Source organism: Emiliania huxleyi, assembly GCF_000372725.1.
Source record: "Emiliania huxleyi CCMP1516 unplaced genomic scaffold EMIHUscaffold_9, whole genome shotgun sequence".
NCBI classification, from domain to species: Eukaryota; Haptophyta; order Isochrysidales; family Noelaerhabdaceae; genus Emiliania; species Emiliania huxleyi.
The window spans coordinates 1,099,695-1,123,840 of record NW_005195301.1 but is presented as its reverse complement, the minus strand read 5'-3'; the positions used below and the strand labels follow the sequence as shown (position 1 = coordinate 1,123,840).

The following is a 24,146-nucleotide window of genomic DNA, read 5'->3' as shown; positions in this document are numbered from 1 at the left end:
TGCCCGTGGTTTGCGCGCGTGTGTAGTACGTCCTGAAGTTGCTTTGTCGGCTGTGGGTGTAGTATGTCTTGAAGTTGCTTTGTATGCTGAGCCTGAATGGATGAGCCCCCCCTCCCCCCCCCCCCTCACCGCCCGCTCCGGCTGATGTGGCGCACACCCTCTCCACTGTCTCTCACAGGTGATAGGAAGGCACAGCTCTCAATGAGAACGATGGGCTTGCCCATCCCGGAGTGGTTCGATCCCACATGAATCCGAGACGGTGATGGGAGGCGTCTCGATGATCTCAGACCCAGTGAGGCAGTGCGTCAGACTAATTCCGGATCCTGCTGAACAAGCTCCTCTTGTAGCTCGATCGGTCACACCGCCATCGCCGTCGGGGAGAGGGGGGACGACACTGCTTCGGCAGCGTGCACCTCGATCCTGTACCGTGTTTGTTATGACCCCCCCCAATGAACACACCAGTGAGGGAGGGCGAGACGATCGAGGGGTCCCGTACCATGCGGAATCGACCCTATCCAGTGCTCAAGTGCTCAAGTGTGTGTAAAGGCGGCGCGGCACGGTAGGATGGCAGGCTGGACATCGGTCGGCGGGCCGAACGGCTGAGCGGGGGGCGGCGGCGGGGGGCGAGGGCGGCGGCACGGCGGCAGAACGGCAGAGCGGCGGGGCAAACGACTGAGACGGGGACGGCAGCAGGCGGGGCGGCGGAAGGGTGGGGCGAGGGTGGCGGCGGCGCGGATCACGAGGAAGTAGAAAGTCGGGCGAGCGGGCGAGCGAGCGGCGAGCGAGGGCGGCGAGGCCGGGAAGTTGAGGCGGTTTGGCGTTAAATTTCTTTTTCTCGCGATGTCCACCCCGCCGCCGCTCGCGCCGCCTCGCCTCCGCCGCCTCCGCCGCCCCCTCGCCAAGCACGCCGCCGCCCGTCCACCTCCTCGACCTCCCCACGGAGCTCCTCGTGCGCGTCGTCTCTCGCCTCGACGGCCCCCTCGACATCGCCCGCGTTGCGGCCGTCTCGCTGCTCTTCCACGCCTCGCTCGCGGCGGAGGGCATCCGCTTGTGGGCGCAGGAGCGCGGCTTCGAGCTGCCGGCGCAGCCGGAGGGCGAGGGCTGCGCCGTGCGGTGGCTGTGCTATTCGGCGCTGCTGCGCGAGTTCAACCCGCCGGCGAGGCTGGCGACGGGTTTTCGGCACAGCCTCTTCATCGACGGCGAGGGGCGGCTCTCGTCGTGCGGCTCAGCGTCTTCCTCCAGCCCATCGCACTCGGTCACGGCGAGGGGGTGACGCAGCTCAACACGCCGACGCGCCTCCCCTCGGCGCTGGGCGGTGAGCGCGCCGTGAGCGTGGTGGCTGGAGGGAGCCACAGCCTCGCCCTCACCGCTGATGGCAGTGTCTGGAGCTGGGGCGAGGGAGGCCTTGGCGAGCTGGGGCACGGCGATGAGCAGGACCAGTCGCAGCCGAAGAAGGTCGAGGCCTTTGCTGGCCAGCGCGTCGTCGCTGTGTCGGCTGGACACAGCCACAGCCTCGCCCTCGCCACCGACGGCAGCGTCTGGAGCTGGGGCTGGGGAGACTTTGGCAAGCTGGGCCACGGTGGCCAGCAGCTCCAGCTGCTGCCCAAGAAGGTGGAGGCGTTTGCTGACCAGCGCGTCGTCGCTGTGTCGGCTGGAGTCTGCCACAGCCTCGCCCTCACCGCCGACGGCGCTGCCTGGAGCTGGGGCTATGGAGGCGGGGGCCTGCTGGGCCACGGCGACCAGCAGAACCAGCTGCTGCCCAAGAAGGTCGAGGCGTTTGCTGGCCGGCGCGTCGTCGCCGTGTCGGCTGGATGCAGCCACAGCCTCGCCCTCACCGCCAACGGCGCCGTCTGCAGCTGGGGCGATGGAGAGGATGGCCAGCTGGGCCATGGCAACGAGCAAAACAAGCTGCTGCCAAAGAAGGTCGAGACGTTTGCTGGCCGGCGCGTCGTCGCGCTGTCGGCAGGATCACGCCACAGCCTCGCCCTCACCGCCGACGGCGCTGCCTGGAGCTGGGGCTATGGAGGCGGGGGCCGGCTGGGCCACGGCAACACTCAGCACCAGCTGCTGCCCAAGAAGGTCGAGGCCTTTGCTGGGCGGCGCGTCGTCGCTGTGTCGGCGGGAACATCCCGCAGCCTCACCGTTACCGCCGACGGCGCCTTCTTTACCTGGGGCGAGGGCTCCGACGGCCGTCTAGGCCACGGAGAGGACCTGTCGGACCAGCTGCTGCCCAAGAAGATCGAGGCGTGGGGTCCGGGGCAGTGAGAGGGCGCGTGCCCTGCATCTCGTGATTGCTTTGTCACCTCGTGTCGACCTTTTGCATGTACACGTGGGGGGAGGGTGCAGCCTCTAGTATCTTAGGTTTCGTTTCGTTGTTAGTTGGTGTTGCAGGGGCGTGATCACACTCGACTCTCTCGCGCCCCGCATATCGCGCATGGGACCACGCACCACACACGCACCGCGGCCGCGCTTACCTCTGATTGAGCCGGAATGGTCCACCGCCGTCGGCGTTCGCCGCCGCCGCGGCCCAGGCCGCCGCGGTCAGCGCCGCGCCCTGACCGACACGAACGCCGGAACGCGCACAGCGGATCCGGCATCTGGCCCGCCGCCTCCCTCGCCCCGCGGTGGCCAGACCCTCTTCCACCCCTTGTGCAATCGCGCTTGTTTGAACTTGTTACGCCTGATCGCATCAACGATTCATTATCTTACGTCCGTCCCGCCGCCAACAGCGCGGCCTTACTCCTCATCACCTCAAAGTCAACATACATTGACAGGAAGGCGAAACACAGTCCGACCAACGACTGGGACACACAACGCGGTATGGGTGGACGCGGGACGGGCGGTGACGGTCACAAAAAGGATCGACAAGAAAAGGTAGGTGGGTAGTAAAGAATCAAAGAAAAAGAACCCCGTGGCGCACCTCAAGCGAGGTGATGATGGCGCGGCCGGCCGTGTGTTCTCTCACCCTTCTGTTCGCGGCATCGTCCGCGGCGATCTCAGTGTCGCCCTCGCGTGCGATCGCAGTGTCGGGCGCGGCCCGGTGCTCGGCGGTCGCGGCACTGGGATGGCAGGAGGCGGCGCTGCGCTTGCGGAAGGCGGCCACGCCGGCGGAGGCTGAGGCGGAGGCCATCCGCCTGGGCCGGGAGCTCACGAGGTGGGAGAGGGCGCAGGCGGCGGTGTCGGGGGCTGAGAAGGCCAAGCTCGTGCCAGGAGGGGTGGACGTCTCGCACGCGGCCGCGGCAGTGTCGGAGGCCGCCGCCAGAGCGAGGTGGTTGGCAAGCGTCGACTCCGCGCCGACGGTCAGGGCGTCCGCGCCGCCAGCAGCAGCCCTCCCGTCCCCAGCAGCAGCCTCCCCGGCGCCCGCAGCAGCCGTCGCAGCAGCACCTCCCCCAGCAGTCACAGCAACACCATCGCCGGTCGCCGCAACAGCAGAGGCTCCAGCGGCGGCGGCCAAGGCGGCCTGGCTCGCAAAGCTCGATGCCCCGGCTTGGGGCGCAAAGGCCGAGGCAGCGCCGGCCGCCGCGGAACCGGCGGCAGAGGCGGCGTCGGAAGCGGCGGCCAAGGCGGCGTGGCTCGCAAAGCTCGACGCCCCGATTTGTGGCGCAAAGGCCGAGGCAGCGCCGGCCGCCGCGGAACCGGCGGCAGAGGCGGCGTCGGAAGCGGCGGCCAAGGCGGCGTGGCTCGCAAAGCTCGACGTTCCCGACTGGGGCGCGAGGGCGGCGGTCGCGTCGGCGGCCGCGGCTGCAGCGGTGACGCGGGCGGCGGGGGCGGCGCCGGCGGCGGTGACGGAGGCTGTGGCCAAGGCCAAGTGGCTGGCCAGCCTCGACCCCCCTCCTTGGGGCGCTCCGTCTTCGCCGCCGCTTGCGCCTCCTCCCCCGCCGCCTTCGCCGCCTTCGCCGCCTGCAGCGGCGGCACCGACAGAGACGGCGGCGGCGGTACCGCGCGCAGCGGCGGCCGAGCCTGACGCGCCCGTCCAGGGCGCAGAGAATGGCGCGGCGGCCTGGGCGGCTCCGGCGGCTCGGGCGGCCGCGCCCGGCGTGCTGCCGGCACCCATGCCGCTCCAGGCGGCTCGGGTGGCCGCGCCAGGAGTGGTTCCGGCCCAGGCGGCTTCGGTCGCTTCGGAGGCGCAGTTGCCGCCGCCCGTGGTACTGGCAGCGCCACCGCCTCCGTCTGCCATCTCGGAGGTGGCATCTTCGGAGGCGGCGGCCAAGGCGGCCTGGCTCGAAAAGCTCGACGCCGCCGCGGAGCCGGCGGCCAAGGCGGCGTCGGAAGCGGCGGCAGAGGCGGCGTCGGAAGCGGCGGCCAAGGCGGCGTCGGAAGCGGCGGCAGAGGCGGCGTCGGAAGCGGCGGCCAAGGCGGCGTCGGAAGCGGCGGCAGAGGCGGCGTCGGAAGCGGCGGCCAAGGCGGCGTCGGAAGCGGCGGCCAAGGCGTCGTCGGAAGCGGCGGCCAAGGCGGCGTGGCTCGCAAAGCTGGCCCCTGCGGGGGGCGCGAGGGCGGCGCAAGGGGCGGCGCAAGGGGCGGCGCAAGAAGTGGCGCAAGGAGCGGCGCCGGCGGAGGCAGCGGCCGAGGTGTTGGCCGATCCGGCGGCGGTGCTTCCGACAGCAGTGCCCCCGACCGCGGTGCTCCCGGCCGCGCTGCCGCTCCCGGCGCCGGCGCCGCCGCCGGCAGCGCAGGCCGCCAAGGTTGCGTGGCTGGCCAAGCCGGGAAGCTTGCAGGCGGGGGCAAAGGCGTCTGTCGGGGCGGCGCCTCAGGCGAGCGCGACGAGCAGGCCGTCAGGACATGTCCGGGACATGTCCATGATGAGTCCGAGACATGTCCCACAGGCCTACCGGCCACCCCTCTCCGTGCTCGCTACGCCCTCCTGCCTGAGGACCGCTGCCGCGGCTCCGGCCGCACCGGCGACATCGACAGCGGCGGCGACTTCGAAGCCGCAGGCGCCGGCGTCGGCTGCAGAGGCGCCGCCGGTCGATGCGCGGACCGCGGATCGTCTTCACACCTTTGCTCACGGTTCCCGCCTCTCTTCCCCTTTAGGCGCCGCCCGTCAGTGCGCGGACGGCCTCGGTCGCAGAGGCGGCGAGCACGCTGTACAAGGAGGCGCTCGACCGCTCCGAGGCGGAGGCGCGGCGTGCAAAGTACTTCAAGTACTCGCCCTCTTGGGGAGGAGGAGTAGGCGGCGGTGAAGGGGGGGGTGGCGGGTCGTCCGCGGCGCCGCCGGTGCGGACGGCGCGGACGGCGCAGGCGCCGGCGACGTCGGGGCCGACGACCGTTCCCGAGGTGCCGGAGGCCCCAGCTCCGGTCGCGCCGGCGGCCGAGGCGGCCGAGGCGGCGGCAGCGGGGGCGGCGGCGGCGGCCGCCGCTTCCCACAAGGACGTGCCGCCACTCGATGCGAGGGCGGGGCGGCGGCCGGACGGCTTGGGCGGGCTTGCGGGGCGGGTGCAGCCGGGTCGCAGCGGGATGCGGCAGCCGCCGATGCGGCAGCCGCCGATGCCACGCGCCAGTTGGAGCGACGGGACGGCGTGGTCCGCGGACGGGCCGAGGGCGGAGGCTCGCGCCGGCGGCGGCCGCTACGGCGCTGCCCGCGTCGGCAGCCGTGGCGGCGGCGGCGGCGGCGTCGCGCCCACGCCGTCGGCGGCGACGGAGGAGGCCAAGGCGGCGTGGCGGGCGGAGGTGGAGCGGCAGCAGCGCCGCGACGCCCTCTCCCGCGCACGGCCGGAGGCGGCGCAGGAGCCGCCGCCGCGGCGGGTGCCGTCGGGTGCCGAGCCGCAGGCTGGGCGGCCGCGGGTCGCTCCGCCGCCCAGGCGCCCCGAGCCGCGCCGCACGGCCGCCCGCCCAGCGTCCCCGCCGCAGGCCGAGACGGAGGCGAAGCGGAGCCAGTACTACAAGCACTACACCGCGTACAAGGACTACGAGGACTACTAGGGCGCGGCGGTTCTGGCGGCCGGCGGGCGTAGCGCCCGACACGGCCGCGAGAGGTCTCCTCTCTCTCCCGGTGGCGGCCCGGTGGGGGAGGAATGAGGGGGGGGGGGGGGGGTCACGCACGGCTCAAGCGGCGAAAGTGCGGAACTGATCGTGTTCTGATGTCATGTTTGTGCCTTGTCTTATGTCGACAGAGGCGCAGTGTCCTGCGGTCTCTATTGTGATTGATACGGCCTGAATGTGCCGAAACTCACACTCCACTCTCACACCGCCTAGTCACGACGACCCTTGGCCGCTTTGTGTATCTCGAGACCTCGAGAGAAGGCCGCCCGCAGGCCGACGACCCGGCGAGATGTGTCAAAGAACGGCGATCGTAGGGAGTCCCACGAACTTTGGAGCACTTGGAGCACTTCGAGCACTTGGAGCACTTGGAGTGCAGTCGAAACACTTTATTTTTATGGGGGGGGCCGTGATGTGATGGAGAATGGAAGGAGCAAGCCCAGTCTCCAGTCTCCGTCCTGAGCCGGAGGAGGAGGCAATATGGCGATCCTGTACTGGGTGATTATGTCCTTGTGTGCCTTCGTGCCCCCGGCGATTGGAGTCTCAATCTGTGTGCTCGCCTACCGCCGTGCAGCGAGGAGGCGCGAGGGTCAGCACGCTCCGTCCGTGGTTCACCTCAAGGAGCGGCTTAGGACGGCGCAGGCTGCCGACAACAAGGTGAGGTTGCGCACCACGCTCGCCACGATGTCGGCTGCGTGGGTGCTAGCCGTGTACGTGGAGGCAGGCGTGCTGCAGAGAGGGCTCATGACGCGAAGCGAAGAGTCTGCGCACGCTTCTGTGGCAATGCTGGTCCTCGGGGGAATCCTCTCCGTCGTCTACCAGCTGATGTTCCTCCTCTCCTGCCGACCGCTCGACGCGGTCGGCGTACGCGTGGTCGGGCTCCTGCTGGCGACCAATTTCACCTTCAACGCGATCGCCCCTCTGCCGCTCGTCCTGGAGGAGCGTCGGCTGTGGCTGGAGGGCGAGGGCTGCGCGGGGCTGCGCTTCGCCTATGCCTCTTGTCGAGTGGCCTGGCTACTCCTGTTTACCGCCCTCACCTTGTTCGCGGTGATGGCTCCCTCGCCGCGCCGCGCCCTCCAAAGGCTCTGGTTGATGCAGCGCGTGGCCTTCCCAACTCAGCTCTTGCTTCCGACCAACCACGCCTTCCTCTGGGGCGGGTGGGGTGAGTGCGCCCTATTGAGCGATGGGGCTCCCAACGCGTGGTATCTGTCCTCCCCGGGGGCCCTCGCGTGGTCGGTGACTGGCACGCTGCTCTGCTCTCTGCTGCTCACCGAGCGCAACCGCGGGCGCATCATGCATGCCATATCACGAGTCGGGCTCGTTGAGGAGTCGCGGAGGCTCGCTGCCGTGGGCACGCTGCTTGGGGCATCGCCTTGCCATCCCGTGGACAGCCGAGTGGACGCCGCGGTGGAGATGTTCACCGCTGTCCCGTTTTCCGCGCTGAAACGGGACACGTTTTGCTCATCGACGTCGGGGCAGGAGCAGCAGCTGCCAGCCGTGCGGCGCGTGAAGCTGGGCGAGGTGGATGCATTCGTGAGTCACAGCTGGGGAGACGACGGCGACGAGAAGTACCTCGCCCTCAGGGCGTGGGCGAGCCAATTCGGAAAGGAACGCGGGAGAGAGCCAATGCTGTGGGTCGACAAGTGCTGCATCAACCAAGAGGACATCCAGAGGTCCTTGCGGGGCCTGCCCGTCTACATCTCGGGCTGCAACCAGCTGCTCGTCTTGGCGGGACCCGACTACTGCTCCCGGCTCTGGTGTGCCCTGGAACTCTTTTGCTTCTTTTCCCTGGGTGGGCGTACGGGCGACATCACGGTCCTCAAGCCCGGGGCCTCGCCAAGAGCGAGACATGCACGCCTTGACTTCAAGCTCTCCGAAGCGAAATGTACGCTTGCCACAGACCGAGACCGCATCCTGTCCACGATTGAAGCAGCCTTCGGCTTCAAAGAGGCGTTCGATAGGGTGGTGCGCGAGCTGATGGCGACGTGCATGGCGACGTCTATAGAGCGATCGCAGGCATGTGACGTGTGATGATTGTTGAGTTCATGGTTGCGGGCAGATGAGGGTGGGTGTAGACATTATCCTTTGCATGTGACTGTGCCCAGTAGATCCCAGTGTTGTGCGAGAGAATTTTGTTGTAAAATTCTTTTACACGTCCACGTGACTGTCTCCTGCTCAATCTTGGAGAGAGAGACATAAGTGAGTGCGCAAGGAGGCGAACGAAGTAATCAAGAATCATGTCGTGGTGTGGTAGCAAGACGTGTCGCGTATATACACCAGATAGACCACGAGGTGATCCAGATCAACCGACCCACCCCCTACTCCAAAGATTCCAAGCATCGCAAACTATCTCGGCACGACGTCGCAAGGGGGGACGCACGCAAAGGAAGTAAGTCTGACGAACCAAGTCAGCGCGAATGGGTGGCTGCAGCTCCAAGTCGACCAACGACGTCCTCGCCGAGCCGGTGCCGCAGCCGCAGCCGGAGCAGCTTTGCATTGCCGCCGGCGCTGCTGCCAAAACCACGCTCGACGTCGCGCCCGCTGAGATCTCTGCGGCACCTTCGGACGTGAAGCCTGACGGAGAGGAGGCGGTGGCAGAAGAGCCCAAGGAGGCGGTGGGAGAGGAGATCGCAGCCGAGGACGCGCCTGTTGCGACCGAGTCCGTCGAGGAGATGCTGCCGCCCGCGCCGGCCACAACGGCGTCCTCCATCCTGGACAGCGTGGCCGACTACCTCTCGGGCCGCAAGTCTGAGCCTGCTGTTGAGGAGACCGAGCGCGCGCACGAGACGGCGGTGGCCGACGCGCCGGCGGCGGAGGCGCAAGATGTGGTGATGCCGGTTGCGTTTGAGACGGCGGAGGGCGAGGAGCCCAAGGAGGAGGCGGCACCAGCCGACCCGGCGCCTTCCGAGGCGGAGTCCGAGGAGCTGCCGCCGCCGGCTGCGTCGGCCAACTCATCGTCATTCTTGGACAAGGTGACCGACTGCATCTCTGGCCGCAACTCTGAGGCTGCTGTCCAGCCTGTCGAGACGGTCGGAGCGGTGGAGGCCGAGTCGCCGGCGACGGAGGAGCCGGTCGCACGCGCGCTGGCTGAGGTTGCGGTGGAGGCGCCAGAGGAGGCGTCGGCGGAGACGATCGATGAGGTGGAGGCACGGCTGGAGTACTCGCAGGCGGCGGCGGCAGTCGCAGCTGGCGAGGCGGCCCCCACCCCGCGGCCAGATGAGTCCATCGTTGGCATCATTACACAACATCGAGCTGTGGCAATGTCGACGGCGGCCTCCTGCATTGTCGACGATGGACGGTCGACGACCTGCGCATTCCTCTCGCCGCGCAAGGGCTCCAAGCCCGTGATCGAGCAGCCGCATGCAGGCGAGGAGGCGCCAGTCGAGGACGCTGAGGCGCCCGAGGCAGCGCCCGAGGCAGCGCCCGAGGCAGCGCCCGAGGCAGCGGCAGCGCCTGAGCCTGCCGACGAGGTGGCTGCACCCTCGGCAGCTCCCGACGAGGAGAAGCCCACTCTCCTGCAGCAGTTGTCCAAGGCCTTGTCCAATATTCTCCCCAGGGTGCAGTGCCTGCCCTCCGCTGGCCCTTCGGCCGACGCGCCGGTCGTCGCGCTCGAGGTCCGCAAGACCTTGTAGTGCACAAAGGTCCGAGCTCCGACGTCTGCTAGTACAGTCTCTCTACAGTGCTCCAGCCATCCGTACGGGTGTGTCAGTGCACAGTGGCCAGTCAATGGGGTTCGTTCAGATCAACAGACGGCGCTTTACTCATAGATCGATGACATATTTATTTCATTTATTTCCGGTCTGACGTGTCTCTGTCCCTCTCCACGTACTCTCTTCTCTCGGTGTGTGCGGTTATAAAACGCCCTGGACCTGACGTGATACACAAAACAGAAAATCACGCGCCTCTCAAGAGCACCAACCGCCCCTCGCGAAATACACGGCTGTTCCGCCAGCGGTGCCCAACCTCCCTCTCGCGTCTACCCCCCCCCCCCCCTCCAAAAGCCACCGAGGGAGAGGCGGACGAGACAGGAGTCGGAGAGGAGCAAGAGGAGAGTAGGAGAGGAGGGATGAGGAGTATGAGAGGAGTTGGAGAGGCCTCGCAGCGAGGGAGAGACGGAGGGAGGGAGGGAGGGAGGGAGGGAGGGAGGGAGGGAGGCAGAGAGAGAGGCGGCGCTCACAGCGCCTCGATAGGCTCCACCGCCTTCTCCGCCGCCGCCGCGAGCACCTCGATGGCGCGCTCGAGCGGCAGCTCGCCCAGCTCGCCCCCCTTGCGCATCTCGAGCTTGAGGGCGTTCGCGCCCACCTCGGCCTCGCCCACCACCGACAGGATGGGCACCTGAGGGGGGTCGGCGAGAGTGGGACGGGGTGGGGGAGGCGACGCGGGGAAGCGGGAGGCGAGGAGGCGAGGAGGCGAGGAGGCGAGGAGGCGAGGCGAGGCGAGGGGGCGAGGAGGCGAGGCAAGGAGGAGAGGGGGCGACGGGGCGAGGAGGCGAGGAGGCGACGGAGGCGAGGAGGCGAGGGGGCGAGGGGGCGAGTGGCCAGGAGGGAGACGAGACGGCGGGTTTCGGGGGGCGGGCGAGGCCAGCGCGGTGACGGGGCGGTGAGCATGCAAGCGACTGGCGTAGCTTCGCACCTTGTCCTGGTTGGCGACCTTGATCTGCTTGCCGACGGATCGGCCGCCGGGGTCGACCTCCGCGCGGATGCCCGCCGCCTTGAGCCGCGCCACCGCTGCGTCGCAGTACGGCCGGTAGTCGTCCGAGACGGGCAGCAGCCGCAGCTGCGTCGGCGCGAGCCAAAAGGGGAAGTCGCCCGCCGTCGACTCGATGAGCACGCCTGCGGACAAGGGCGGTGTGAAGAGACGCTGCGCACAGATGGGGAGCCGTCGCCTGCCGTCGGCTCGGTGAGCGCGCCGAAGAACCGCTCGAGCGACCCGAAGATGGCGCGGTGCAGCATGATCGGCTGCTCGCGCCCGCCGTCCGGCGACACGTACTCGAGGCCGAACCTACCAGCCGCACGAGTCTAGGGGTGAGGCCCCCCCTTTCGCCGTCTCGCCACGCCACGCTCGAGGCCGGACCGCTGCGGCAGGTTGAAGTCGCACTGGATCGTCGAGCACTGCCAGAGCCTCCCGATGGCGTCGCGGATCTTGATGTCGATCTTTGGGCCGTAGAAGGCGCCGCCGCCTGAGAGCAGAGACGGCCGCTCAACCGCAGGCCACACGGCGTCCGCAAACGTGCGCGGCGCCGCCGCCCTCGTCGACGTCGTACTCCCACCCCTTTGCGCCGAGCGCCTCGCGAAGGGCGCTCGTCGCCTTGTCCCAGATCTCGTCCGAGCCGACCGCCTGCTCACAGTCGCCTTGGTTTGGCCGCGCGGCTGCCGTTTGAGCGCGCCAGGCCTCGCGCCGACCGCCTTGTCGGGCCTCGTGGAGAGCATCACCTGTCGCGGACACGTCGCGGAGGCGTCACGGCATGGTCCGAGCCGACCGCCTCCTCGCGGAGAGAGCATCCGAGAGAGCATCCGAGAGAGGGGAGTAGGAGGGGTGGGGGAGGGGGGATGGGGGGGGGGGGGGGGGGCATCGCCTCGTACTCGGTGAAGCCGAACTTTGTCAGGATGGTCTCGGTCAGGTCGAGCACGCCTGCAGGAAGGCTCCGAGAAGGTTCCGAGAGGGTTCCGCGAGGGCTCCGAGAAGGCTCCGGACGGGTCGGGCCCTGGATCTCGTCGGCGAGCTGCTCCGGGAGGCAAAAGATGTGCGCGTCGTCCTGCGTGAAGCCGCGCACGCGGAAGAGGCCGTTGAGCGTGCCCGACCTGCAGGAGGCGTTCAGAAAGGGCTCCGGGAAGGGGGCTCCGGCAAGCGGAGGAGCGCGTGGACAGTGCCCGGCCGGCCGTCGCGGCAGACGGGTCCTCCCGGGTCCTCTCGGCGCGTCTCGGCTAGTCGCGACCGCTCGTAGCGGTAGACGGTGCCAAGCTCCGCCCAGCGGAGCGGCAGGTCGCGGTACGAGCGCTTCTCGTCCTTGTAGGTGAGCACCTGCTCCCGACACACCCCTCGGGTCAGCCTCGGGGGCCGGCAGGGGGAGGGGGCGGCCGCGCGCGTGCGCGTGGGATGGGTTGGGGTACCGTGGGGGTAGGGGATGGGTCGCACGTGGAAGGGGCAGTTCATCGGCTTGATCTGGTACTGCGCCCCCTCCACCTCCATCTGGTCAAACATGCCGTCGGCGTAAAAGTCGAAGTGGCCGGACGTCTTCCACAGGTCGAGCGACGCCATGTGCGGCGTGTAGAGCAGCTCGTACCCGCCCGCCGTGTGCGCCTCGCGCCAAAAGTCCTGGGGGAGATGGGGAGATCTGGGGAGATATAGACCTGCTGGTAGGCGGGCGAGCGAGATGTGGGGAGATCTGGGGAGATCTGGGGAGATATAGACCTCCATCAGCCGCCGCACCCTCGCGCCGCGCGGGTGCCAAAAGACGAGGCCGCCGCCAGCCTCCTGCTGGATGGAGAAGAGGCGGAGCTGCTTGCCGAGGGCGCGGTGGTCCCGCCGCTTCGCCTCCTCCTGGATCCGCCGGTGCTCCGCCAGCTGCTCCGCGCTCTCCCACGCGGTGCCGTAGATGCGCTGCAGCATCGGCCTCGCCTCGTCGCCCCGCCAGTACGCGCCCGCGATCGACTCGAGCTCGATGGCGTCCTTGGGCAGCTGGCCGGTGTGCTCGACGTGCGGGCCGGCGCAGAGGTCCCACCAGTTCGCCTTTTGAGGGCGAGGGGCGGGTGCGGAGGGCGCAGGGCGAGGGCGAGGGGTGGGGCGGGGTGTGTCGCGGCCTGCCGGCGGGGGGCATGTGGGAGGGCGAGGGCGAGGGTGGAGTGGGGTGGCGTCACAAGTCAGGGGTGTGTGGTGGCGCGCCTTGCCGGCCTCCCCGATGTGGAAGATGGTGATGGGCGCGGGCATGCAGTACGTGCAGCGCAGCGAGCAGCGCTCGGTGAGCGAGATGCGGAGGTGCGTACGTGGCGCCGGCCAGCCGCCGCGCGTGGAGAGTTGGCCGCGCTAGGCGCGAGGCGAGGCGGTGCGGTGCCCACGTAACCAAGTTCCAGAGCGGAACCTTCCCAGGCCAGCCCGCGCGGCCGCCGAGACGGCGGCAGAGACGAAGCGGCGCGACGAGAGCCGCGGCGGCGATCAGACCGCGCCGACGCGCGGTCGGGCGCCGCGCCGCGACGGAAGTATGCACGGAGGAAGACAGCTGGAGCGTGGACGAGGCATAGTGGCGAGAGGGGCGACAGAGACTGCAGGCGCTGGGTTGAGAGCGAGGCGCCCGTCCGCCCGCTGTGGGCAAATAAAGAAATAAATTCCGCGCCGAAAAATTAAAAAAAGGTTTGGAAATCGATAGGGAATGGGCTGGGAGCCACAGAAACGGCCCTCTACTTTTTGGGGCTGGTTCGAGGCGAGGCGAGGCCTGTGTGGCGGCTTCTGGGAGGGGCTAGGAGGGGGGCGGGTTTGGCGGGGGAGGGGTCCGCGGGCGGCGCGAGCGGGCGTCGGGTGAGCGGTGTGGACGGGGCCGTGCGTGGTTTTGCGAGCTTCGACCGCGGGGCGGCGCCGTGGCCGTCGGGAGGCGAGGAATGTAGCAGCTGCTGTCCCGCACTGCTGCAGGCCGCCTGGCAGGCGGTGTCGTGGCGCCCCGTGAGGTGCGCGGGGGAAGCCGGCGGCGCCGGGCCTGCGGGGCGGGGGCGGGCGGGGGCGGGGGCGGCGAGATGGGCCCGTGCGAGCTGCTTTAGCACCCGAAATAAAGTCGTCGTCCAAAGTTGAGCAGAGGGCCTGAAGATTTGCAGCGCGCGCGGGGATGGTCATGGTGGTCGATGGTGGGATCGGACGAGGACGATCCTGGGGGCTGCGGACATCTCCTGCCGATTCTCCGCACGGCTGTTGGTCGCGGGTCGCGCGGGTCGCTCGTGGGGCGGCGTGGGGTCCGTCCTCGCGCGGGCTCTGAAGCGAGGCGATTTTCGCCCTCCCGCGTCGGCGTTTTGAGGGCCTTCCCGAGGGCTTCAGGCGGTGCGGGTTTGATGGAGCGGCAGCGCGGGGCGGCCTCCACCGTTTTGGCGAAAACAGCGTTTTCCGCGCGCGCCGGCGTCGCCCCGGGAAAGTCGTGTCGCTGCGCTCCACGACTTTCTCCCGGGCTCCGCCGGGGTGTGGTTGCGGCGGCGGTAATGACTCTCTCTCTCTTCCTGCGCGCGCAGCGCGCGATTTTTTCGCGGGTGGACCGTTTTTTATCGTTTTTTGAGCCCTTCTTTCGAGCCGTGGCGGGCAGCTCGTAACCCTAACTTAACCCTAGCTCGGACCGGGTGCTAACCCTAACTCTACTCTAGCACCTCTTCCACCCGGAACCATAACCCTAACCGCACCCATGCAACCTAGGCTAACCCTAGCTGGCCACCCCTCCGCTGTCTGTTCAGGACGGTGAGCGACGCGAGTACGAGGAGAGCCGGCGGCGTGCTAGCTGGGCTCGCCCGAGGCGTGGCAAAGGCGGTGGCGGCGGCGAGAGAGGTGGAGATGGCGGCGGGAGATGGCCGAGCGTGACAGCGGTCGGCAACGCCGATGCGATGCTGCCGCCTCGCCATCGCTCCTTGGTACAGCGAGCGATGGAGCTGCGACCTAGGGAGTGGCATCAGAGCGTCGCGACCGCGAAATCGAGGTGGCAGAGCGGAAAGAGCAGCGAGAGGCGGCAGACGCTATCCACTCCAAGTAGATGCGAAGAACCTAGTAGCGAAGCACGAAGCGTGAGTGGGAGCGAGAGACAGCGAGCGTGGTGCACTGTTGTCAAACGTGGCGAGCGAGGCAGTGCGAGAATGGGGAAGCGCTCCGAAAGTTTCGGAGGCGAAGGCGGCGGCAAAGGCGGCGGGCAGTGCAAGAGAGCGAGTGCGAGTCGCACGCACACGGAAATGCCATGGCTACGCAGTAGGTGGTGTGGACGGAGCGGAGGCGTTGCGTGGGTGCACGCTGCGACGCGCCTGCGCGAGCGTGAGCAAATGGCGAGCGAGCGAGCGAGCTGTGCCGTCCCTCGCCGAAAAAGAATTTAAACAAAACAACTCTCTCTGGGTAGGGCTCGAGGCGCCGTTTTATCAGACGCCGTGCGAGTGGCGTGTCGCAAGTGTGCTGCGCTGCCCGCTCGGCGCCGTTCGCACGGCGCGGAGCGCCCTTGGGGCGGTGAGAAGGCGCCGGACGGTGTTCACGGCTCGAGGTGTGAAGAGGCGCCGTTCACACTTTGTGCTATGAATAGGGCTCGGCTCGCCGACTCGTGAGACGGCCTTCACCGTGCGTGTGCAGTGTGTGCTCCTCTGCACGCGCCGCGCTCGCTTTGCGGCGCGCAGCGCCGCTAGAGCGGTTTGACGGCGAAAAAATGACTTAGCGGTTTCGAGGTGTGAAATGACGCTTCTCACACTTTTCGACTCGGATAGGGCTCGAGGCGCCGTTTTATCAGACGCCGTGCAAGTGGCGTGTCGCAAGTGTGCTGCGCTGCACGCTCGGCGCCGTTCGCACGGCGCGGAGCGCCCTTGGGGCGGTGAGAAGGCGCCGGACGGTGTTCACGGTGTCGAGGTGTGAAGAGGCGCCGTTCACACTCTTTGCTATGAATAGGGCTCGGCTCGCCGACTCGTGAGACGGCCTTCACCGTGCGTGTGCAGCGCGTGCTCCTCTGCACGCGCCGCGCTCTCTTTGCGGCGCGCAGCGCCGCTAGAGCGGTTTGACGGCGAAAAAATGACTTAGCGGTTTCGAGGTGTGAAATGACGGTTCTAACACTTTTCGACTCGGATAGGGCTTGAGGCGCCGTTTTAGCAGACGCCGTGCAAGTGGCGTGTCGCACGTGTGCTGCGCTGCACGCTCGGCGCCGTTAGCACGGCGCGCAGCGCCCTTGGGGCGGTGAGAAGGCGTCGGACGGTGTTCACGGTGTCGAGGTGAAGAGGCGCCGTTCACACTCTTTGCTATGAATAGGGCTCGGCTCGCCGACTCGTGAGACGGCCTTCACCGTGCGTGTGCAGCGTGTGCTCCTCTGCACGCGCCGCGCTCTCTTTGCGGCGCGCAGCGCCGCTAGAGCGGTTTGACGGCGAAAAAATGACTTAGCGGTTTCGAGGTGTGAAATGACGCTTCTCACACTTTTCGACTCGGGTAGGGCTCGAGGCGCCGTTTTAGCAGACGCCGTGCAAGGGGCGTGTCGCGCGCGTGCTGCGCTGCACGCTCGGCGCCGTTAGCACGGCGCGGAGCGCCCTTGGGGCGGTGAGAAGGCGATTGACGGCGTTCACGGTGTTGAGGTGTGAAGAGACGCCGTTCACACTCTTTGCTATGAACAGGGCTCGGCTCGCCGACTCGTGAGACGGCCTTCGCGGTGCGGGTGCAGCACGTGCTCCTACGCACGCGCCGCGCTCTCCACGCGGCGCGCAGCGCCGCTAGAGCGGTTTGACGGCGAAAAAGGACTCAACGGCTTCGAGGTGTGGAGAGACGAAATTCACACCTTTTGCTATGAATAGGGCTCGACACGTCGATGCATCAGACGCCGTTCAGAGGGCGCGCTGCGCGTGTGCTGCGCTCACGCCCGGTGCTGTTATTGCGGCGCAGAGCACCCTTGGAGCGGCGAGAAGCAGAAGGCGCTTGACGGCGCTCACGGCGACTCAACGGCTTCGAGGTGTGGAGAGACGAAATGCACACATTTTGCTATGAATAGGGCTCGAGGCGCCATTTCATCAGACGCCGTTCACGGGACGATTCTCACACTTTTTGAGATGTCGTAGTGGATGAGGTCACACTCCCCCACTCGGACTTGAGGGGTGCTGAGACGTGAGATTTTGCTTGAGGGTGCTGGGGTGATGTGCTGCGGTACACATGTGACATGATCGGAATATGCGCATGAGTGGATTGGAAGAGTCACTGTTTAGAGTCGCGCAAGAGACGGCGGTCCACCCCGGCATTTGCTCCGTACTCGTGTTCTAAGTGCGAGGGAATTTTGAGTTGTAAAATTCTAAGTTTTCTCTCGGATGTGCGGTTATAAAACGCCCTCGTCCTGGACCTGACGGCACACAAAAACAGAAAATCACGCGCGTCTCAAGAGCACCAACGCCCCTCGCGAAATACACGGCTCTTGGCCGCCAGCGGTGCCCAACCTCCCTCTCACGCCCCCCCCCCCCCCCCTCCAAAAGCCACCGAGGGAGAGGCGGACGAGACAGGAGTCGGAGAGGACAAGAGGAGAGGAGGAGAGGAGAGATGAGGAGTATGAGAGGAGTTGGAGAGGCCTCGCAGCGAGGGAGAGATGGAGGGAGGGAGGGAGGGAGGGAGGCAGAGAGAGAGGCGGCGCTCACAGCGCCTCGATAGGCTCCACCGCCTTCTCCGCCGCCGCCGCGAGCACCTCGATGGCGCGCTCGAGCGGCAGCTCGCCCAGCTCGCCCCCCTTGCGCATCTCGAGCTTGAGGGCGTTCGCGCCAACCTCGGCCTCGCCCACCACCGACAGGATGGGCACCTGAGGCGGGTCGGCGAGAGTGGGACGGGGTGGGAGAGGCGACGCGGGGAAGCGGGAGGCGAGGAGGCGAGGAGGCGAGGAGGCGAGGCGAGGAGGTGAGGCGAGGAGGCGAGGAGGCGAGGAGGCGAGGAGGCGAGGAGGCGAGGAGGCGAGGCGAGGCGAGGAGGCGAGGAGGCGAGGCAAGGAGGAGAGGGGGCGACGGGGCGAGGAGGCGAGGAGGCGACGAAGGCGAGGAGGCGAGGGGGCGAGGGGGCGAGTGGCCAGGAGGGAGACGAGACGGCGGGTTTCGGGGGGCGGGCGAGGCCAGCGCGGTGACGGGGCGCTGAACGTGCAAGCGACTGGCGTAGCTTCGCACCTTGTCCTGGTTGGCGACCTTGATCTGCTTGCCGACGGATCGGCCGCCGGGGTCGACCTCCGCGCGGATGCCCGCCGCCTTGAGCCGCGCCACCGCTGCGTCGCAGTACGGCCGGTAGTCGTCCGAGACGGGCAGCAGCCGCAGCTGCGTCGGCGCGAGCCAAAAGGGGAAGTCGCCCGCCGTCGACTCGATGAGCACGCCTGCGGACAAGGGCGGTGTGAAGAGACGCTGCGCACAGATGGGGAGCCGTCGCCTGCCGTCGGCTCGGTGAGCGCGCCGAAGAACCGCTCGAGCGACCCGAAGATGGCGCGGTGCAGCATGATCGGCTGCTCGCGCCCGCCGTCCGGCGACACGTACTCGAGGCCGAACCTACCAGCCGCACGAGTCTAGGGGTGAGGCCCCCCCCTTTCGCCGTCTCGCCACGCCACGCTCGAGGCCGGACCGCTGCGGCAGGTTGAAGTCGCACTGGATCGTCGAGCACTGCCAGAGCCTCCCGATGGCGTCGCGGATCTTGATGTCGATCTTTGGGCCGTAGAAGGCGCCGCCGCCTGAGAGCAGAGACGGCCGCTCAACCGCAGGCCACACGGCGTCCGCAAACGTGCGCGGCGCCGCCGCCCTCGTCGACGTCGTACTCCCACCCCTTTGCGCCGAGCGCCTCGCGAAGGGCGCTCGTCGCCTTGTCCCAGATCTCGTCCGAGCCGACCGCCTGCTCACAGTCGCCTTGGTTTGGCCGCGCGGCTGCCGTTGAGCGCGCCAGGCCTCGCGCCGACCGCCTTGTCGGGCCTCGTGGAGAGCATCACCTGTCGCGGACACGTCGCGGAGGCGTCACGGCATGGTCCGAGCCGACCGCCTCCTCGCGGAGAGAGCATCCGAGAGAGCATCCGAGAGAGGGGAGTAGGAGGGGTGGGGGAGGGGGGATGGGGGGGGGGGGGGGGGCATCGCCTCGTACTCGGTGAAGCCGAACTTTGTCAGGATGGTCTCGGTCAGGTCGAGCACGCCTGCAGGAAGGCTCCGAGAAGGTTCCGAGAAGGTTCCGCGAGGGCTCCGAGAGGGCTCCGGACGGGTCGGGCCCTGGATCTCGTCGGCGAGCTGCTCCGGGAGGCAAAAGATGTGCGCGTCGTCCTGCGTGAAGCCGCGCACGCGGAAGAGGCCGTTGAGCGTGCCCGACCTGCAGGAGGCGTTCAGAAAGGGCTCCGGGAAGGAGGCTCCGGCAAGCGGAGGAGCGCGTGGACAGTGCCCGGCCGGCCGTCGCGGCAGACGGGTCCTCCCGGGTCCTCTCGGCGCGTCTCGGCTAGTCGCGACCGCTCGTAGCGGTAGACGGTGCCAAGCTCCGCCCAGCGGAGCGGCAGGTCGCGGTACGAGCGCTTCTCGTCCTTGTAGGTCAGCACCTGCTCCCGACACACCCCTCGGGTCAGCCTCGGGGGCCGGCAGGGGGAGGGGGCGGCCGCGCGCGTGCGCGTGGGATGGGTTGGGGTACCGTGGGGGTAGGGGACGGGTCGCACGTGGAAGGGGCAGTTCATCGGCTTGATCTGGTACTGCGCCCCCTCGACCTCCATCTGGTCAAACATGCCGTCGGCGTAAAAGTCGAAGTGGCCGGACGTCTTCCACAGGTCGAGCGACGCCATGTGCGGCGTGTAGAGCAGCTCGTACCCGCCCGCTGTGTGCGCCTCGCGCCAAAAGTCCTCCATCAGCCGCCGCACCTATGTATACAGCGCCACCTCGTGAGCTGTCCTGTGAGCTGCGTGCTGTGTGTCCAGCAGTCCGGCCCCGGTGCTACGGCCGGTGACAGTGTGCCTCGTGTCGGCTCCCGAGCCAATCGTGTGCAGCGTGTGTGTGCGTGTGGGCCCGTCCTCCATGCTCCGAGGTGTGTAATGACTGACAGCCGCCGCACCCTCGCGCCGCGCGGGTGCCAAAAGACGAGGCCGCCGCCAGCCTCCTGCTGGATGGAGAAGAGGCGGAGCTGCTTGCCGAGGGCGCGGTGGTCCCGCCGCTTCGCCTCCTCCTGGATCCGCCGGTGCTCCGCCAGCTGCTCCGCGCTCTCCCACGCGGTGCCGTAGATGCGCTGCAGCATCGGCCTCGCCTCGTCGCCCCGCCAGTACGCGCCCGCGATCGACTCGAGGTCGATGGCGTCCTTGGGCAGCTGGCCGGTGTGCTCGACGTGCGGGCCGGCGCAGAGGTCCCACCAGTTCGCCTTTTGAGGGCGAGGGGCGGGTGCGGAGGGCGGAGGGCGAGGGCGAGGGGTGGGGCGGGGTGTGTCGTGCGCGGCCCTGCCGGCGGGGGGCATGTGGGAGGGCGAGCAGAGGAGGGCAGTGGGGTGGGGTGGCGTCACAAGTCAGGGGTGTGTGGTGGCGCGCCTTGCCGGGCTCCCCGATGTGGAAGATGGTGATGGGCGCGTCGGGGTCCTTTGCGACGATCGAGTCGAGGATCTCCAGCTTGTACGGCTCGTCCGCCGCCTCGATCCGCGCCTTTGCCTCGTCGAAGCTCAGCTCCTCGCGCCTGCGGCGGGAGAGGACACGCCGAGGTGCGGCCGAGATGCGGCCGAGGTGCGGTCGAGGTGCGGCTCAGGCTGGGGCATGCTGTCGCGCCGGAACGGCAGCTTGAGGCCGATGAGCTTGTCCATCTCCTTCTTGATGCGGCGCAGGTCCTTCTCCGCAAAGGGCTCGGGCCGGTCGAAGTCGTAGTAGAAGCCCTTCTCGATCCACGGCCCGATCGTCACGCGCGCGTCCTTGTACAGCCGCTGCACCGCCATCGCCATGACGTGCGCCGTCGAGTGCCGGATGCGGAGCAGCTGCTCGTTAGCGTTGGTCGGCAGCGGGACCGGCGCGGGCGGCGCCGGAGCCTCTGCTACCGCGCTCTGGTCTGCCATTCGCAGGCCGCTGCAGCGACGGCTGCCCATGGCCGGTGCTGCGAGCAGGCGCGGCAGAGCCGCTGCCGCACGCCCGCACGTGCTAGCCGGGAGGCGGCGAGCTGCTGCGGCAGCGTTGAGGGCGGCCGAGCGGGCCAGCAGCGCCGACATCAGAAAACCGCCTAAACTGAGGCCAGGCAGCAACCGCATGCAGGGATGAGCGGACTGGAAGGCTGAAGCGGAGCAGCGAGCGAGGCAAGAGAGCTCCGCCGCAGCTTCCAAGAACGCCGCGCGATTTTCTTTTTTGAGCTTAGCCTTCGAACACGCGCGCACCGCCGAGCCTGCGGCGGGCGCGCTGCGGCCGCACGTCTACTTCGTCATAGTGCCACGACGTGCGGCCTAGATTTAGCCCACGCGCCTCAGCTCGCAAACACTCACCCATTTGATTGTCGCTGTCCGTGAGTGCGAGATTAGGGCTAGCCGCAGGCAGCTAGCCCATGAGGAGGGCGTCCATAGACACCTCACTAGACCCCACATACGGTCTCGTCCGTGCCTTGCGGCCGGCGAGATTGCTAGAGGTGGAGCATGCTGCTCTAGCCTCACATGTCACTTCCAGTCGTCTGTTGTTTGTTGTGCTCTTGTTTGTTTCTCTTGGCACCTTGGAGTGCTGGGGGGGGCGACAGGGAGGATATGGCCTTGAGTTATGTGTACGCCAACTCAGGGTGTGTGGCAGCCAGCTGGCTGTGTGTCTTGTGAGCCTTTTGTGTCTGTGTGTCGCTCGTGCGTGTCGTCATCATCTGTCCAGCGTCCACCCATACCGCGTTGGTGTCCAGTCCGAGCCTGGCTGTTCTTCACCTTTCTACCTACCTACCTACCTTCGATGGAACAAAGCAAGGCGGACATGGCATATCGCTCTCGGGCCCACAGACGTCCCGCACGATTTTCTTTTCGAAGAAAAAAGAAAGCGCGGTCATGCTCATAGTCGACGGCTGTAACGGCCAATATACGAGCGGTGCGCAATCACGAACTGGCTCGCGTGGCGTGAACACAACGTGTCGGCATCGCGCCCTCGGGGGAAGGGGTCAGGGGAGGACCGGGAGATGCGGCCCGAGGCCGAGCACTGATTCTCTGAGACTCGCTGTGTTTCTTTCCTTACCCTGGCCAGTGTTGTACAAAAAAGAAGCGCAGCGGGTGAGGAGCAGGATCGCCACGCGCGACCCGGCCTCAAGCTCCGCTCAAGTGCCACGGGGCGTGGTGCTCCAGGTAGCACAACACCTCCCCTGGCGTCATAGCTCGTTCGTACTCCATGGTTTGAGGGGCGAGTGATGCGTCGTCTTCCGCCCGCTGCCCCGTGTCAAATTCGAGCACGATCACGCGCCAGGTAGAGTCATCCGCAAAAGTTGGATTGATCTGCGCAACGGAGTGCTGCGAGTCCCACTCCTCGCTGAGGCGCATGGCGCCCGTGGTTGGGAGTGTAATCCACATGCAGCCGTCGGTGCGTAGCGTGTCATCGCACAGCAGGATGCACTGGAGCGTCCTCAGGTTTGTCACATGCACACGAAGCTCTGGCTCTGGGAACGAAGAAGATCGCACAGAGCCAACCCATTCGCGGTGCCAGGCGGGTGCCGAACCCTCATCCCACAATGGGCACTCTGTCGACGCCAGGGCACCGATGACGCCGCTCCAGCGGCCCACACGGGGCTCCCCGTCGGCTCCTGCCGGCCACACACACTCCAGCGCAAACAGATAATCGCTGAACTGCGTCTTGCACGGCGGGAGCGGCGCCACGGGCAAGTACTCCGCTCTGTCAGCCTGGAGCTGCGCGCGGTAGAGCGTGTAGCCAGCGACCGGGCCTGTGGCATGCTTCACAATAGCAGCGGCCCTCGGGAACCGCGCCAGTGCAAACGCGTGCCACAGCCGGTCTGTGACTTGCGCTCCCGCAGCGCGGACGGCATCGAGCCACGTCTTGCAGGTGGCCTGCATTGCCACGAACGTGGGCGCGTCGGCGTGGGTCGCAACCACCACTAGCAGCTCAGTGGGGAGCTCGAGCGCCATGTGAGCCCGCGCGCGCGTGCGGCGCGTGCGGCGCGTGCGGGTGCGTGCCCCGGGCGCCACCGTTTTTTTCTTTTTTGGTGACTCTTCTTAGCACTACATGCAGAGTAACTAGAACAGCTCAACCCAGTACATCTCACGCTCCGCAGCCTGTACTTCTCGCACGTATCGAGGCGGCCTCACACCAAGATCGTGCAGGGCGGGGATACAACATACATGCCCCGGTGGTCATGCTCCTGCACGCTCGTGTTCATGCTCCATTCAATCGCACCTCCAGCCACCAGGGGTGGCTGTGCGAGTCTCTCACCTCAGGAGAGCGGTGCCCTCGCAGACTCACTCAGAACGGCCCTACCTGCCTCCGCCCTCCTCGTGCTGCTTCTGAATCTCCGCCTGCTTCCTCTCGATCTCCTCCTCGAGCTTGATCAGCATCTCGACCGTGTTCCGCTCCGACCACAGCTGGCCGACCCCGTCCACGTAGCGCACGTTCGAAGGGTCGAGACCGTACCTGTCGGTCGACTCCCCCTCGCTCGAAAGCAGACCCTCCTCCGGAGCATGGTTCGGGTATGGGTGGGCCCATGCACGTTGAAGGACCCACACCGCCAGGCGAGGCAGGCAGATGAACCACAGGAGCCACCTGCCGGCGCCGACGCAAAAGGAGCCAATGAGCTCGCACGCCCCTCTGGTCCTGGCCCAGAGCCTCCTCAGCAGCTCAGGCGCGCCGGGGTCGACGAGGGTGCTGAGGGTGCTGAAAGGCAGACGCAGTAGGTTGAAGGGAGGTGGCGGCGTAAAGTACGTTTCGCCAAAATACTGCACCGCGAGCTGGGCTTTGAGGTACCGATTCTCGTCGTCTGCCTTGTCCCACACGTTGTCGAACGTCTTGGCCATGATTGCGATTAGCATATTGAGGAGCAATATCACTGACAGGGTGACATACACGCTCACGATAAACGGCGCCGTGAAGTGAAACTGCGCCCCCGCAATCAACCCCGCACAATCGATGCTCTCTGCCGGGTCGATGGCGACCTTGAGTAGCCGCTTGAGCGTCGACAGAATCCCCTGGCTAAAGTCACCGAACGGCTCGCAGCCCTCGACCTCCAGGACGTCTCTGACAGGGAAGAGCTGGTGCAGCGCGGCGGCAAAGGCGACGGCGCAGCCCACCATGAAGACCAGGAACTGGACCGTGTCGGAGAGCATCTTCTCGAGCATCACAGTCAGGGTGCCCAGCCCGCAGAGCGAGAAGATGCGCATGAACCACGAGAGCCACATGAGGAGCAGGCCAAAGGATAGCATCTGTGTGTTGTACGCGGGGGCCAGCTTCGAGCAGAGGGCGAGGCCGATCCCGAAGAGCTCGCCCTTCTTGACGAGGTCGTTAGAGGAGAAGGTTTCGACCTCGTCGATCAAGTGCGCCAGCAGCCAGAAGAGCAAGCTCGAGAAAGACAGCGCGC

General features: G+C 67.4%; 6 protein-coding genes across 6 annotated transcripts in view; 2 read left to right on the top strand and 4 right to left on the bottom strand.

Moving 5' to 3' along the window:
* Positions 1–2,936: 2,936 nt before the first annotated feature.
* Positions 2,937–8,007, top strand: EMIHUDRAFT_97340 (hypothetical protein; the record flags this gene model as incomplete). Its single annotated transcript, XM_005757833.1, has 4 exons — positions 2,937–4,682; positions 4,824–4,964; positions 5,032–5,742; positions 6,619–8,007. The coding sequence occupies 4 exons, from the start codon at positions 2,937–2,939 to the stop codon at positions 8,005–8,007; spliced, it is 3,987 nt and encodes a 1,328-aa protein (XP_005757890.1).
* Positions 8,008–8,393: 386 nt separating this feature from the next.
* Positions 8,394–9,608, top strand: EMIHUDRAFT_199218 (hypothetical protein; the record flags this gene model as incomplete). Its single annotated transcript, XM_005757832.1, has 2 exons — positions 8,394–9,005; positions 9,309–9,608. 2 exons carry the CDS (start codon positions 8,394–8,396, stop codon positions 9,606–9,608), a joined length of 912 nt encoding a protein of 303 aa, XP_005757889.1.
* A 541-nt stretch (positions 9,609–10,149) lies between these two features.
* EMIHUDRAFT_448666 (threonine-tRNA ligase) lies at positions 10,150–13,797 on the bottom strand (the record flags this gene model as incomplete). The annotated part of the gene is made up of 14 exons (XM_005757831.1): positions 10,150–10,311; positions 10,609–10,808; positions 10,886–10,977; positions 11,050–11,155; positions 11,223–11,313; positions 11,382–11,408; positions 11,552–11,607; positions 11,671–11,777; positions 11,912–11,997; positions 12,112–12,291; positions 12,388–12,666; positions 12,960–12,999; positions 13,375–13,405; positions 13,728–13,797. The coding sequence occupies 14 exons, from the start codon at positions 13,795–13,797 to the stop codon at positions 10,150–10,152; spliced, it is 1,527 nt and encodes a 508-aa protein (XP_005757888.1).
* A 3,490-nt stretch (positions 13,798–17,287) lies between these two features.
* Positions 17,288–20,863, bottom strand: EMIHUDRAFT_448665 (threonine-tRNA ligase; the record flags this gene model as incomplete). Its single annotated transcript, XM_005757830.1, has 13 exons — positions 20,390–20,863; positions 20,159–20,300; positions 19,696–19,995; positions 19,307–19,504; positions 19,107–19,192; positions 18,866–18,972; positions 18,747–18,802; positions 18,578–18,604; positions 18,420–18,510; positions 18,247–18,352; positions 18,082–18,173; positions 17,805–18,004; positions 17,288–17,449 (listed from the first exon to the last, which is right to left on the bottom strand). Exons 1-13 carry the CDS (start codon positions 20,857–20,859, stop codon positions 17,288–17,290), a joined length of 2,037 nt encoding a protein of 678 aa, XP_005757887.1. The 5' UTR covers positions 20,860–20,863.
* Positions 20,864–21,873: 1,010 nt separating this feature from the next.
* On the bottom strand, positions 21,874–22,704 carry EMIHUDRAFT_97337 (hypothetical protein; the record flags this gene model as incomplete). Its single annotated transcript, XM_005757829.1, has 1 exon — positions 21,874–22,704. One exon carries the CDS (start codon positions 22,702–22,704, stop codon positions 21,874–21,876), a length of 831 nt encoding a protein of 276 aa, XP_005757886.1.
* Positions 22,705–23,049: 345 nt separating this feature from the next.
* The window catches only part of EMIHUDRAFT_199214 (hypothetical protein), a gene marked incomplete at both ends in the record, with an annotated part of 4,441 nt that continues 3,344 nt past the window's right edge, over positions 23,050–24,146 (bottom strand). The window contains one exon of the mRNA XM_005757828.1: positions 23,050–24,090. Within this exon, the coding sequence (XP_005757885.1) occupies positions 23,050–24,090 (1,041 nt within the window). The remainder of the gene's footprint in view (positions 24,091–24,146) is intronic.